Raw genomic sequence first — 12,339 nt, 5'->3', positions numbered from 1 at the left:
TGGCCAGGGACTGTATATATATATATATATATCTTCTTTAGATTTAGGAGTAAAACTAAATTCAGATATGAATCAGATAATCCTACTCCTGAATCAGGTAATATCAGATATTTGTATACATGCAACAAAAAAATTGTTCCCTCATATTATTCACTCTTTATTTTATTCCGTACAAAAAAGTAGATGTTCAAAAAGTTTGAAACAAAGCATAACTCTTACGTAAAACAGGTTCCTTCTAACTTCACTCTAAAAAGCACTTAAGCTCTTTTTCAAATGAGCTAAAGACACTCCATTATTTCTTATCACTTATTCTATTCACCCCATCCCCTGAACGATATCAAAAAGAGCGCTTTCAAACGTCATTTCCAGATGATCGCAACAGGTGAACCGAATCTTTGTTGGCTTGGAAAAGATAGAACGAAAGAAGAATAACTGTGGGGTTGAGTAGAACTTTTCACTCCCTTTAGCAAACGACAAAATAATCATCTGGTAGGGAGATGCTCACAAGACAACAGATGTCGTTTTCTCTGCTTTATTGCATGTGCGTGCCCTTTCTTTTAAAGAATTCTATTTCTGGAGATCTTCTAGAGTTTAAAGCGTTTATCGGAATGTAAGAAAGAGGAAACATATCTTTATAACCTTGGTTAATGCAATTATAGTAACACATTTTGGTTTGTTTGTATTAATTCATTTTCATTTTGTATAATTTCCTTTTAAATTTAATAACTTTAAAATAATGGCGTGTAAATATGAATAGTTTTAGTAATTAGATTAGAGTGTATGTTTCAAAAATGTCACTACAGTTTTTTTTTAAAATTTAATATTTAAATTGTTTATTTGAAAATAACTTTATAGAATTGAATTTTATGTTATTAATAGCTATGTTTTTCTCTATAAATTACTTAAGAATTTCAACTAAATTTAAGCAACTCATTTAGGAATTCAATTTAGAGTAGTTGATACTCTGTAAAAAATTCCAGATCAAATTATTGTATGAAAAAATGAGAGTTTGGATGCAGTATCCGAAAACTTCATTTTTACCATACAATATTAAACCGTAGATCTTTCAGTTATATATATATTTAAATAATGATTCAGTGATTTTATGGTAATTATTACTGTAAAGTTAGCGAGATATAAGATTTTTTTGCTCCATAACATTTTCCGGTTAAAATGGTAAATACGGTAAAAATTATCGACACTCTGAGCACAGATTTTTTTAAAGAAATTTCTGACAGTGTAACTAAAAAAGCTCAAAAAATTATCTGCCATCTACGAAAAAAGGAATAAGAACTTTCTTATTGAATAATGTTAATTTTTCAGGTACAAATAGTACTGTAGAAATTTCTTTTTCATCCATTACCAACATTTGCAATTAAATAACTACAAACCCAATATTTGCCATTGAAATATATTCCTCCTTTTTAAATTATTCCTAATTTTTAAATAGGCGTCCTGTGTCACAAGAACGCGCATTTTTCGGTTTTACATTATTCAAAATTTTTACATCAAATATAATTTGGAGAGTTGTGTAACACTAACTTTGTAAGTTAGTAAAATAACAATGTATGCAAAAAAAATTTATCTCTTAGTTCGTAAAAACGCGTATTTTTATAACTACAATGAAAAACGAGAGAAAAGTTATCTTGTTTTTAGATAAAGTATTAATTGATTTGATTTAAAAATTCATTAAATTAAATTTAAAAGTTTATTTAATTAAAAGTTTTATTTATTACTTTATATTAAAAGCAGTTAAAAATGAAATTAATTACAACATGCAAGGGATATTCCGGAATTTAGATTCTAAAATGCTGTAAAATAAAGCTAAGGTTTCATTTATTTACTCTTCCTTCCAATATTGCTAGTAACTCTGTTAGTTCAAACTATTTCCCATTCTCTAAAGTTGATGTTATAACTAAATATCGTAAGAATTTACAATTCTGACAGTAGTTGATTTTAATAAATAAAAATACGCTTCATTTTAATATTTCATAGGGCTATAATTTATTTTTGTTAATGAAACAATTACTGCTCGCATTACAATTATTCAATATTTTTTTGTTTATGTTGCTACTAAATATTTAGAAATCAACTGGAGTCAAAAAACATAATTCTATAAGGCTTATGATACATTTTTAAATAATTTTTTCTTAATATACACTGATAGAAATTTCTTGTTAAAAATAGTTAAATAGTAATTCATTTAATTGTTATTTTACCATATACAAACAAAACAGTCTAATAGCCATAAATAAGATATAATTATCAGAAGTTCTCTTCCATTTCAACCTTCCCGCTCCTGTCAATAAGAAGGAATTCCTGCCCGAACATCTAAAGTGACTGGCTCTCGAAATTATTCACTCTATTCCAAAACAAGACGCAAAAATTTTCACTGACGGCAGCAAAATCGGCGGAGTCTACATCGAGGCGGAGATACAAAGATGGCGGAGTCTACATCGAGACTCCTGATGAAAAATTTTCTCTCTGCCAGCGTAACCCAGACTTCTGCTCCGTTTTCAAAAGTGAACTTCTGGTTATCAACAGGGTCAGGAATTTGTTATGCAAAATGACCTTTACTTTAAAGACCTTTGGATATTCTCTGATAGCCGCAGCTCCCTGCAACATCTCAACAAACGGACCCAAATTGGCGACAAAACCAGTATTTCCATCGTAAACAACCTAAAACTCTTGTCCCTACAACATAATATTCACCTGCAGTGGGTTCCTTCACACGTCGGTATCTTTGGTAATGATTTATAGCGGACAGCCTAGCTAAAGAGGGTTGCAGCCAACCGCACCCTACCTCTTCTGATCTTACCTATCTTGAACTCTACTCCCTGAAGAAATCCCAGTTTCTCAGAGACTGGTTGAGTCCCCCCACCCACCATTTGTACAAGGGAAATAAGCCTGAAGCTTCTTTGACCCTTCCCTTTGAAAGGAGAGTCTGCACCACCATCTCCCGCCTAGCTACCGGCCATCTTAAAGGTTTATTATTTTCTGAGGGAGCTAAAACCTACCCCCTCTGCCCTAAATGCCATCTACACCGGGTTTCCGCCGATCACATCCTGAACTGTCTTGGTCTTCTCTGGAAAGACATTTACTCTTCTCCTCTTTTGGTGTCTGATTTTCTTCAGGTCAACGGGTTCATAGATCTGGTCTGACTTCGTCAGGCCAGAAGAGGATAAGCAACAACAACAACAAGATATAATTCGAACTGAAAACTGTGTAAAAAACCGTTTGTTAACTGCTTTCAACTAATACGGTTAAAAAAGCAGATTTTTATCGTTTCATCTAGACCCATCTAATGAAGTCACTTAGGTTCTTGTAGATGGGTAAATATTATAGTCAAGACGGCTATTCTGTCAATCTCATCATTTTATGATTGTCGTTGAACAGGCGACTCAATTTTGGGTTTACAACTTCCAATGTTCAACTCCGTCGTAATTTTAATCCCAATCCAGAAAAAAAAGAACTCCAGGATCAAGTATATGGCGAAATTTGCCTTCATGGAGGACTTTTTGATGGAACTAACCCGCATTTGCATCACATGGAGAGCAAAACCATGAAAATCTTCCACTATTAGATTGACAGCAAGGGGACTCCAACCCATGATCCGTCTACTATTGAAGATATTTCAGGTCAGCACTGTGGCCTGTGTGAGCCGGGTGCTGAGTTCCAGTCCCGGGTACGAATTCCAGCCATAGCTGGGATTCGTACCCGGGTCACCTCATTAGAAAGCAAGTGCTCTATCCCTTGAGCCACGGAGAATTGGGATTCGATTCCCTGTGCTGACACCGCAATGCTTCCTCTCTTTCCTTAGACACACAAAGTGTTTCCAGTGTTCCGCACTCCGCAATTTGTGATCCTGGCCTGTTAGAATACCACACTCTTATTCAGACATAAATGGCAGCACCATAAAGTTGTTAAACTATCTCCAGCGTCAACTTAACTTTTGTTTTTACTGTTTTGAAATCTTGTTAGTTGTAAAAGTTTAAAAAATTTCATAGCTTTGTATTCATTTTCTTAATCATACCAGTAGTGAACAGTAATTAAAAAATGAAAAGTATGTAAGAAATGTTCTTTTCCGTAAACTCTTTGCGGTTAGTTGAATAGACAGGCTACTGCCGAATATTTAATCTCAATTTTAGAATGAAAATTCTGACAGTGGAGGATATATAGTAGTGAAGCTCAAAAACAGCTCATATAGCTCAAAACAGCTCATATAACTCAAAAATACGAAATATATGAATTTTAACGGTGCTTCTCCTCTTCTTATTTCTCTTGCTAACCACCTCGATTTCTTCTCAATCATCTGCCAAGTTTCGTTACATTAATTGTCCTTCTTGCGTATTTCACGATCTCAAAGAAATCGTATTTTAAAACAACACTGTTTCACAAGAACTGTTAGATATAGATTACAATAAAATTATGTATTTTCTCATTCAAAAATCTCTCAAATTCAATCCATGTCATATAGATTGAATTGTTTTAAAATGTTTAAAAGATTTTAAAATTTAAAAAGTTTTCTGACTGCTAGTAATTAAATTAATAATAAATAATTACAAAATTTTTTAACGTGTAATCCTAATTAGGAAAAAAAGTTTTATAATTGTATGCAAAAAGGAAAAATGTTTTTTTGTTAGTTTTAAAATTCGGGGAAATATATTCAATAAGTGAAATCTACAAGGATTTAACTTTTTCGCTAAACAATTGAGATCATATTTTCTTGGTTACGGCAATCTCGCAATCCATGTTTTGAAATTCAAGAAACTGAACTCATCGAAAAAATAAGTGTTTATTTAAGAGAAAGTACACTTTTGTGTCTGATTTTTTAATTCAAAATAATTTATAACTGCTTTAATTCATATATTTTAAATTAAGTCCTTGCACCCTTACGATAGAGACCTAGTACGTGAAAATAATTTCATTAGATCAAGGTGCTCGCATTTGCTTTTACACAGGGTATATGCGTCCACATGCACTCAAAAGTATTATATCACACTGCTGGAATTTTCTTTTTAAAATTATGGTAAAATTACAGGCATCAGCCTGTCCATCCAATTATCTATAAATTGCTGGTAAAGAAATTTTTCTACTTTTACTACTTTGAAACCGTTTACAACTAATATGATTATAAAGCCATACACGTTTTTAACATTTACAGCAAGCATGGTTTCAAAACCATAAAGAAGAAATTTAACTGGGCATTGGAGCTAGTCTTTTAGTTAGGTAATATGCATCGGTGAGGGCAAGACACTGAAAACTTTTCACATGTTGAAAGGAAGAGTGGAGTAAATATCGTGGTGTCAACGTTGGGACTTGAACCCTCGTAGCAGCGTTCATGAGACTGAGCGAATAGTCCTCTCGGGTATAATATGTACCCAACTGCAAGGAACTAAGTTGATTCATAAGACGGTCTTAGTTGGTGAGATAAATTTTGGTTGTTTTACCGTATTAGGTAAAAGCCGTTAATAAACGGGTTTTTTTTCAGAAAATACCATCTTATTTATGGTTATTCAACTATTTTGTTTGAATATGGTAAAACAGTAATTAATCAAGTGTAGGATTGTAGTATTTACAGTAGAAAAAAATTTGGAACATTATTTTTCCTAGCTTTTGATCCTGAATTAAATAAAATAGGAAAATGTCGTAAAAATTGAATGTATATAAATATTTTATTAAAATAAATTCGCTGTTTTAATTAAAAGAAATTTGTTTTGCTTGTTTAAAGAAATTGCATATTATTAAATACGAAAGTAAGTGTTTATACACTGTACTTTACAGTTATTTCGTATGTTGTAAATGAAAAGAGAATTTATCTCCTTGCATGACACATTAGATCTGTGCAATTCGGAAGGCCATCTATTCTATGCGTCAAATTCTTTGACGTTGACGTCATGAGTTGTTTTGCTCTAAAATTTCTCCTTTTACTACTTTAGTTTCTTTCTTCTCGGCTTCCAGTTTTTTTCTTTCCATCTCTCCTTCCGCCTTTCTGCGAGAAATGTAATTTACAGATTCCGAAACATTTTTGCCCAAACGTCAATTTATATTCTTTTCTGGCAATCGCTATCTTGAGAATTTCGTTTTAAAGCCGTTCTCGTGTTGCCAATTTCGGTATGGCATTTCGTTATTTTTTTAGCATCAATATTTCTTTTCAGAGAAAACTTTTCGAACCCTCAAGAAAAGAATGCGCATGTTTAAGAAAACGCTTAGACTAGCAAACGTGAATGGAATTCATTACAGCTGCAAGCATATTATCGCGCCATTTTCAAACTCAATTATTCCAAAACTCTAATGACAGCTTACTTTATACTTAAAGTTCAGAAAATGCAATTTATTCTCAAAATAATTCGACCCTTTAATATGTTTTCATGAGCTGTTGTGACCAAACTACTCTTTAAAGTATTTTATATAATTTGGGAGATTTTTATAAATTTTTCCGTTAATTTTTAACTATCATGGACTTCCTTAATTACAAACTTATTATTGTAGTACTAACTTAAAGTGTATAAAATATCAACTGCAAGAATATTATCTCATAATATATTCAACTGGAAAGTTGCATTTCAAATTAAAAAACACACAGCGAGTGCAAACAAATTATTATCTCCTTTCCCCAGTTACAGCTAATTTCGTTTAGATTATTTATATTGTTACATTATAAAGAGTATACTTATAGTGTCACATTATATTTATATTGTCACATAATAAACAAAAAGATGCTTGACACTTTCAATAATAACAATTTATTTTTAAAAAATCTAAAACAAATAAAATAATATTAATTAAAATTTTGGAAGAAATACATGTAAATTAAACGTTCTTAAAATACATCGATATGCCAGTTGTCATTGCTAATATCGCTTAAACACGTAACTAATAAAATTAAGTTAAAGTTACATGCGCTACCCCGTGATGCTTTTAAATACTCATAAACCCTAATTATTGTCTTCTATTTTTGTGATTTTAATATATTTCGAATGTGAAAATTACGATTTAGTATACATAAACTTTTTTTTTATTTTGTTTCAAAACTTCTCTTATTTGTTTACTGTGAAAAAAGGATTTCTCAATATTGAGCAAAAATGTGTAAAAATAGCTCAGAGGCAAATATAGTAGAATTTAAAAACCCCATATATTCAAAATTGAAACAGCATACACTAAATTTCGAGCAAAATGCATAGTCTCAAAAGTAATGTGCACTGTTGGAATTTTCATTCTAAAATTATAGTAAAACAACCGGCAGCAATCCAATTGACTGTAAAGTTTACGGTATAAAACCTTTTTTACTTCTACGCTTTCAAAACTCTTAACAACTAGAATGATTAAAAAAACATGAAAATAAGATTATAAGGTCTTTTAGCCATTTGCAACTAGCATGTTTTCAAAACCATGAACCAAAAATTTAACTAGACATTGGAGATAGTCTAGCAACTTTATGGTGCAGCCATCTATGCCTAAATGAGAGTATGCTATTCTAACGGCACAGGGTCACAAATTGGGGAGTGATGGATATTGGAAACACTTCATGTGTTTAAGGGAAAGGAAACATTGTGGTATGAGATCTGGGACTAGAACTTTTGTCTGTCATAAGTTTAACACATTAGCCCTCTCCACAATAATGCTCACCTATCTGCAAGGAACTAAGTAGATACATTAGGTGGGCCTAGTTTGAGCGATGTTATTCTGGTTGTTTAACTGTATTAGGTGAAAGTAGTCTGAATTTTTCTCACAGTTAAGAGTTTGAATTCCATCTTATTTATGGTTATTTGACAAGCCACCATTGCATTGATGTGCATTGGTCGCCACCAATGCCCATCTCTCTCTTATATTCCTCCCTCTACATCACTTTTGAGACTATGCATTTCGGTCAAAAATATGCTGTTTAAATTTTGGATACATGAGATTTTCAAATTCGTCTGTTTTTTGCTTCGAACTATTTCGACACATTCGACTCAATGATGAAAATAGTGTTCTAATCAGCTGTTTCATGAAGCATTTTTAGTAAACATATCAAAAAAATGTGTGAATAATTTTTTTCAAAGATAAAAGCATCTCTAATATATATAATTAAATACGGAAGAAAAAAGAAGTCATGAGATTATATTTTTTTGTTTGTGCTTTTTTATCACATAGAATAGTACAGTAAAATATGTTGGCATTAATTTGTGTTTTCTTGCGTTTGAATGAATAAAAATGTATTTATAGATATAACATTTCTAACTTGCTAGTATTCATTGTACTTCAATTAGTAAATGGTGTTTAAAAAAATTAAATGATATATATACTTTTACTTAAATACATGTATCATATTTTTAAATGATTTATCTCAAAAATTTGCATTTATTTAATTGTTTTTCTTCTTTTCATCTGGTTCAGTTAAATATTTAATTTAAGATTTTAATCATAATTTATTTAATACTTATTTTTTAATTTCAGGGAACTGTCTACTTCGATAAGACAGAAACACAGAAGAAGAAATTTTAAAAATTCTAATTACACTCAGACAAAATTACAATTACACTGAATCAACTTACACTCAGATTGAGTAAAATTAAATTTTTTTGGTGAAGATTTTACATAATTCCATTTTGAAATGATGCTTAGTTATGCTCTAATACCTTCCCATGGGAAGAATTTTTAGTCACAAGATAAATAACACTGTATAAAATGATTTAGTTTTAACCATAATCTACTTATAATAAACTTTCATTAATCATTTTTTTACATTACATTCTTTGTTACTATGGGAACTTCCTCATGACACTAAGCTTTAATTATTTTGAGTTAGATTCATTTTAAACAACCCGAAAGACAAGCTTACTTTCCTATTGTTACATTACCATGGCTATGGAAGATAGTGATGTGAAACAACTCTCTAGTCACGATCATGAAGGTAAGTGCCATAAAATTTTTTCTATCCCTTAATAATAAAATTTATATCTATCATCAAATCACTTTCTCAATAAAAATATTCATTAACATAATTTCGTAATTAAATGTATTTGAAAGGAAATTGAATTCAATAAATAGATTACACTGAAAATAATATTTTTTGTTTTGTTTTTTGTTGCATGGGATTTTTTTTAACAAATCTTATCCAGTGTTTATTTTCCCTCAGCAAAAACCATTTGATCCTAGAAAGCATGTAACCTTTCCGCAACCTTGCGTCGGAATTTTCTTTTATTGTCACGAAAATGTTTGTACTAAAAAACTTTTTTTAATAAAGCAAAAATATTGCAGTTTCAAACCTTTCATCCTAAAAGGATTAAAAATTAGTTTTAAAGATTTTTAAAGAAAGTATTGTCACTTAGGTAAAATGGTCATTTAGGTCTATAATGATGTTTTAGCTGACGTCACACTAGTGACAGGATCAAATTATATTGTCTACTAAAATTTTATGCCAAGGTTTATTTTAGCTGAGCATACAAGACGTTGCGAAAAGAAACCTTACAATTATCTAGATTTATGATTATTTTCACTTTGAGACTAGCTTTATTGATGGATTTTCTCGCGCTTAAAAACCCTAAGAAAACTTCGATTTTCAGGTTTTTATATGGACGGTTATTTTTCAAGGTTTTGGAATAAGGTAATGTGCGTAGAATAGAGCAGATTGTTACAGATCTCGTTTTAAGGTAAGAGGGTTTACACGTAAACCGCACAAAAAAACTTTTTAGGTTTACATTAAAAGATTTCTGCTGAGTGAAAATAAACCTTATTTTGCTATCTGGGAATGTAAACATAAAAAGATTTGATATACGGTTTACGTGCTAACCTTCTAACTTTAAGACGTGATCTGTGAACATCTGCTCTGTTCTACTCACATTACTCTAATCCAAAACCTTTGAAAACAACATTCTATATAAAAACCTTAAATCGAGGTTGACTTATTTCTGCTTTTTCAAGCAAGAAAAAATCCTTGAATAAAGCTAGTCTCAAGGAGAAAATAATCTTAAATTTAAGTAATTGAAAGGTTTCGTTTCACAACGTTTTGCTCAGCTGAAATCCATCTTGTCAGGAAATTTTAATGGGCAATGCAATTTGATCGGTAGTGTGACGTCAGCTAAAACACTATTATGGACCTAAGAGATCATTTTACCTCAGTGACAATACTTTTTAAAAAAGCTTTAAAAAATAATTTTTAATCCTTTTAGGATGAAAGGTTTGAAACTGCAATATTTTTCTTTTATCGGAAAAAGGTTTTTAGTACAAACATTTTCGTGACAATATAAAGAAAATTCCGAAGCGAGGTTGCCATAAGGTTACCTGCTTTCTGGATTAGATACTTTCATACCGCTGTTCTCAAATCTGCCATCGATCTCTCTTTCCACGCTAGTTTATTTCTAAAATGACGTTTTTAGTCCATTTTTTGACGAAATGTTAAACATTTATTGACGAAATGTTAAACATTAAATGTTTAAACATTTCATATGTAACAGGGGTCAAGTAAATTTTGTGAGAAATTTCTTTGGAAGTAAGGGCACATCATCAGGATTAAAATTACATAGAGATATATGTCTGGAGATGTTGCCTTACATCTAGGACCTTTCATGATGCCTTAGGGACGTTTTCCCTTTATGAACTGGTCATTTGTAGGCTTCTTAGCTAAACTCAGTGGCGCGACAGCCCATAGGGAGTCAAGACCTACTGTGCCCATCTCAGTTTCTTGACCTTAGGCTCTGGGGCGCAGGAGCAGATGTTTCGGTCAGGTGGTCAGCTGAACTCGGAACCCCCAGTGTTTAGTTCCCAAGCATGCTTGGTACTCATTTATCGACCCACTGAAGGGATGAAAGACTGAGTCAACCTTGCCCGGCCCGAGGATCGAACCAGGAACCTGTGGCACGACAGCGCGAAGCGCTACCGCTCAGCCACCGGGCGTCTTTTAGGCTTCTTAGCAGGTTATAGTTGGGACGCCCTCCTATCCGTGTACGACAACATTTTCATACATATGTTCCTATGAAATTTTGATACTGATGATGTGACCTAACTCCCCTAGAAACTTGTCTCAAAATTTACGTGACTCCCTGCTACATATAACTCTTTTAAACGTGTTCATTTCGGCAAAAAATAGACTAAAAATGTCATTAAAAAAACTGTAGCTTTAGTATTTCAAATTGGTATCTGTATTTCGAGTTTGGAATACTCACACCTGACGTAGAAAAGAATAGGATTTTGTATGAATGCTACAAAAACCAGAGTTGTCTTTTTATAACTGCTAATAACAATTGTTAAAAAAATCCAGAGCCTTTAAATGGTTATTCGTCGCTAGCATTCCAAACATTTTTTTTTAATTTTTACAAAATATTTTATTTTAAATAAAAAGTGCCAATTATGTATTGACTGATAATTGTGTTATAATGTTTTGAACTTGTAGAGAGACATATAGAGGGAAAGAAAAATATCCTAGAAGTATTAAAATATTACAGATCCTGGCCAAATTATTAGACGCAGTATAAGATTCTATGTAAAATTAATTTCAATTATCATACGCTACAGTTTTACAATATACTATACCAGTGTTTCTCAACCTGTGGGGCGCGCCCCCCTAGGGGAGCGCGACCATACTAGAGGGGTGGCGCGAGAATATTCGAGAAAAAATATTATTTAAAAATTTGATTAACTGGATGAAGGGAAATCGCACATACACATAGAAAACAAAATACATTTCGACATATTTAATAACTTACTAAAGTGAAACAACTTATTAAATCAAAACTTAAGGTGGGGCGCCAAGGGTGACTTTGCTTTGAGGATTTTTCCTAATTTTCTGATTAAGTCTGTGAGGCTGAATTTTTCGCTAATATCTTACTCCTATCTCTAATATATACCATGTATACTTTTAATTGTAAAATAAAATTTCATTTATTTTATAGTACAATTTCAAAATTGTAGTTTCTGCGCCTAAATTTTCCCTCAGGTTCCAAAGGTGAGCCAGATGAAGAAATCACTTTTTCATTTACTCAAATTATCTTCAGAAAAAGCATTTGGACTGGCAAGCGCTTTTTAAAAAGGCTTGCTGGATGGAACAAGTTTCCCGACTATAAAAAAGATATTTGTTTTTAGAGTGTATAATTTGTTTATTGATTTTACATTAATAGTTCTTGTGTGAAGTCACTAGAGATTCTCTTGAGTTAACTCCTTAGAATTAATCAAGAATTTCTGAGTTGATTTTTTCAAAGGATTAACTAACACGAGTTAAATAACCATAATAGAGTTAACTAACCTAACCCATAACTAGTATAAAAATACTCAAATTTACAAGAAAATACCAGAATCGACCACAAAAACACTCATAATCACCACAAAAATTAAAAAATACCTGAAAAATTACTTTAAAAT

The 12,339-nt window shown here is 31.7% G+C and overlaps 1 protein-coding gene across 2 annotated transcripts in view; it reads left to right on the top strand.

Annotated features, from left to right (window-relative positions):
• The window catches only part of LOC107455410 (uncharacterized), a 70,673-nt gene that overhangs the window by 45,525 nt on the left and 12,809 nt on the right, over positions 1-12,339 (top strand). For both annotated transcript variants that reach the window (XM_016072965.3, XM_071177474.1), the window contains exon 2: positions 8,440-8,896. In XM_016072965.3, the coding sequence (XP_015928451.2) occupies positions 8,845-8,896 (52 nt within the window). In that variant the 5' untranslated portion in view covers positions 8,440-8,844. The remainder of the gene's footprint in view (positions 1-8,439; positions 8,897-12,339) is intronic.

This window comes from Parasteatoda tepidariorum, chromosome 2 (assembly GCF_043381705.1).
Source record: "Parasteatoda tepidariorum isolate YZ-2023 chromosome 2, CAS_Ptep_4.0, whole genome shotgun sequence".
Taxonomy (NCBI): Eukaryota; Metazoa; Arthropoda; class Arachnida; order Araneae; family Theridiidae; genus Parasteatoda; species Parasteatoda tepidariorum.
This window is presented reverse-complemented; position numbering and strand designations above follow the sequence as displayed.